Source organism: Nematolebias whitei, chromosome 6 (genome assembly GCF_014905685.2).
Source record: "Nematolebias whitei isolate Nwh7 chromosome 6, NemWhi1, whole genome shotgun sequence".
NCBI classification, from domain to species: Eukaryota; Metazoa; Chordata; class Actinopteri; order Cyprinodontiformes; family Rivulidae; genus Nematolebias; species Nematolebias whitei.
The window spans coordinates 12,284,845-12,288,561 of NC_056503.1; the positions used below are offsets into that span (position 1 = coordinate 12,284,845).

The following is a 3,717-nucleotide window of genomic DNA, read 5'->3' on the forward strand; positions in this document are numbered from 1 at the left end:
ATAATATAATATAGTGTATTTATTGGTATTAAAACAAAAAAAGAATGAAAAAAATAAGATGAATATCCAGACAAGGACAGAAGAAAATTAAAGGTGGCTGATAAAAGGACTGATGTATTTTGTTCTGAGCTCTCTTCTTCTTACATTTTTCAGCTGTTGTTATTCCTGTCTTGGATCAAGATCGGAACAAGGTCCTTGCTGTTGTATTGGTGAGTACGTGCATTCAAGCCAGTAAATGGATTTTAGAGAAATTAGTAGAGTAATCAAACGCCACCCTCACCTTCACTCCCTCTTTTATGAAAAGTCAGAGAAGTGATTCAGCTTCAGTTAGTGCAGATAAATAACCCTGAAGCATGTCCCGAGCTCACGTACAGCCCAGTTTTGACAGGTTGTGTGTATACGTGTGTGTGTTTGTTGCAGGTGGGCTGTAACCCACTCTCAGATCAAGATGAACTCCATCTGAATGTTCTGGAAAAACATGTAAGCTTTTCTTTTCTCTGTGCTTTGTGTTCACACTAGAAAGTAAGTTGAAAATGCTTGAGAAACTGACTCCACACGTCACAGGTGTGTTTCACAAAGAAACTGTGCAGCCCGAGTCAAAAGTAAACATGGATTTTCATCCTGAATGCACATCGGACTTAAGAAAAGGGCAGACTTAACACATTTAATTTGTGCGTTCAAGACAACATTTTTAAGTTTAAAGTGGGAAAACAGATTTCCTCCTAGAGTCAGAATTCTGACCTCAGAATCCAACATGGCTGCCACTCACACGCACTGTTAACTGCAGTAATTAGAGATATATTTATTATTTTATTAATTTGTTTTCTACTAAATTAGTTGCATTTATAGGACTGTACAAGCTGTGTTAGTGAGCATGTTGCTATACAGGGTTGAATGTTTAAAAATCAGAGAAGTGCATGGATCTGGGCTAGAATTTTCTAAAGCAGTTAACTCGGTCAGTGAGCACAACAATTTCTCAGTCCTGCTGGTTTCTGATTTGCAACTGGAACACAGTTAAAGGAATACAGTAGTCCCTCGTATATTGCAGGAGTTATGGTCCAGACCCGTAAAGTAAGTAGGGATGTTATATTTATTTTAGTATTTATATATTTTTTAAGGATTTATAAATGCTTCCCACACTCCCGCAGTGTTCTAAACTCTTAAACTACGTCATTTAAACAACATATGTATATGTACTGTACAGTATTGTCTGTATGTAGTTACTAAATTTTACTTACCAGCTTAGTAGAAGAGCAGCGGCTCGTTTCCGGTCCGACTCGGTTCCGGTCTGACTCGGTGCAGTTTCTGCAGACCTACCCTGCAGCAATGAAGCCCACAATCAATGTTCTAAACTCTTAAACTTATTTTTAACAACATGCTTATCTGTAGCTACTAAATTTTTCTTACCATCGCGTCCCCTCTTGGTGGTCCTTGTGGGCCGGCTACCAGCTCTCAAGATTCGCCAGTGGGTCTAGAGGTCTGGTTCTGTTCTGGTCCAGTTCTGTGCAGCCCTTGAGTGCTGAAGCGCATTTTGGTGGGGTGGGGTTCGAATGGGTGGTCCAAGAGATTAAAAAAGTCCTGGTTGGCTTCAAATGAAGCTCCGGACTGCAGACGGCACGCGTCCTTCTCAGAAGTCCTTGTGGACCGGCTACCAGCTCTCAAGATGGTTCAAGAGTCTGGTTCTGCTCCGGTTCTGGTCCAGTTTCGTAGGTTCTGTGCTGCTTTCTGCATCCGCTGGGCGCCGAAGTCACTGAACAAGCACCTGAAAAAAAATGTGGCTAACTTTTTCTGATCGATCAAAACTTTCCCTCTAGTATTTCAGCAGAAGGCAACGGGGCTTCTGGGCAGGGCATTGTTGACTTCTGGGAAATGTAGTCATTATGAGCGGGGATTCAGTTTAGGCTTTTTGAGAGAAAACTACAAAATGGCGGCACCTGTCCGAAGTATTTTATTTTTTCATTAACTTTTTATTGTACAGTTTCCAGTACTGTCCCAATCACATGAATATTAAAGTTGACAGTCATGTGTTGTGTACAATCTTACTTTGAAAAACCACAATAGAGCGAATCCGTGAAAATCGAACCGCGAAGGATCGAGGGACTACTGTAACTTGGATCTTTAAAGTGGTGTTGTGTTTGAGGTTAACAGTAATTAACATCTTACCTGCAGCAGAAATCACCCTGAGCGTTATCAGTTTGTAATTTCAGGCCCAAGTTCTCTCAAGGGAGATGAGCCAGCAGATTTACAGGGTGTAAAACACACGTGCTCAGCAGATAATCCCGTGCACGGCTGGATGTGGGCTTTTGATGAGAATTACTGAAATGTCATCAAACTATTTTTCTCTCAGAAAGGCCTCCTGGCTAACTCTGGTGCTCGTGTGTGTGTGTGTTTGTCTGTGTGCATGTGCCACACTGAAGGCCTCAGTGGCCTATCTACGCATCCAGTCTGTGCAGGCGTCCTATCAGAGGCCTCCTCTCAGCCCGTCTCCTCTGCAGTCCCACAATGCTCTGCTGCACCTCATTGTGTCTGAGCAGGACTACTGCGAGCTGGACCGCAACATCCTGCAGCTCTGCGGTAACGCACACGCCTACACACACTCGCCAATGATTCCCAGGACACTTTTATGCATTCACCTATCTCTTTTACTCTTTCTCAAACGCATACATTTTACATTCCCCGCAGCCTTTGTACACAAACGCAGAACTCGTGCATGAGCTGCGAGTGAGGGGTGTTAATAAACTGAGCCCCTGTGGACGAGAAGCTCTGAATTCAGATGCAGAATGTCACAAGCACAAGGTGCCTCTGACAGCAGCAATTTGAAAACAGAAGCAAAAGAAGTAAAGCATCTCATGCATGATGGTCTCGCTCCTGCCCACTTACGTCACCGTTGTTTACTTTCTGGTAATTGTCAACAAATACGAGTTGTTGTTTTTTTCCTCCTTAGTTTTCCCTCTGCCTCACCTCCCTGCTCGTCTGTCCAACTCGCTCAGCTCCTTCTGCAGTCCAGGCAGCTTCCCATCCCTTATCTCTTCTTTGTTATCAGCCCCCCTGTTGACCGGCTGCTGTTCACCCCTCCCTGACCTCCTGTCTGAGTGCGTCCCTCCTCTCCTCCTGCTTACATGATCTGCATCCCCATTCATCCTTAACATCACTCTGCCCTCGCTCCTCTGTGTTTTCCCCCCCTCCATCACTTTCTCTTTGTTTCTTTTTAGGTGAGCTCTATGACCTTGATGCGGCTTCTCTCCAGCTCAAAGTCATCAATTATGTAAGTGGCTGAGATCACCATCGCACACACACGTGCGCACAAACGCGCACTGGTGTTCTATGCAAAACATCTTTCCCCGTGGCTTCTCCTCTTCCTGTCGCCAGATTTTTATCGCTGCTTTACTTCATCCATCTCCCCACAGAACAACACCCCTGCCCTTTATAAATGCAGGGAGATAGACTCCAGGGGTGGGGGCGGGGGGTGGGGGGAGATAAGAGGCGGGAGTAAAGATGTGAGGAAGAAACAATGAGCAGAAATCTGACTAATGTATGGAATTATTCACAGATAGGGAAATATGGAAGAAACGGGGCGCAGAGTCAGAGAAGCTGCAGATTTAAAGGTTAAACAGCATCAGAGGGAGAAAGAGTCGGTCCCTCAGAGTGCAGGGTTTCTAAATATCAAAAATATTTGTCCTTTGAAGGTCACACAGATGATAAACTGTAAAACTGGAT

The 3,717-nt window shown here is 44.2% G+C and overlaps 1 protein-coding gene across 1 annotated transcript in view; it reads left to right on the forward strand.

Moving 5' to 3' along the window:
* Positions 1 to 3,277, forward strand: part of LOC119411533 — a 339,553-nt gene extending 336,276 nt beyond the window's left edge. Inside the window, exons 13-16 of the mRNA XM_037678486.1 lie at positions 154 to 209; positions 421 to 480; positions 2,418 to 2,574; positions 3,213 to 3,277. Of these exons, the coding sequence (XP_037534414.1) occupies positions 154 to 209; positions 421 to 480; positions 2,418 to 2,574; positions 3,213 to 3,277 (338 nt within the window). The remainder of the gene's footprint in view (positions 1 to 153; positions 210 to 420; positions 481 to 2,417; positions 2,575 to 3,212) is intronic.
* The last annotated feature ends 440 nt before the right edge of the window (positions 3,278 to 3,717 follow it).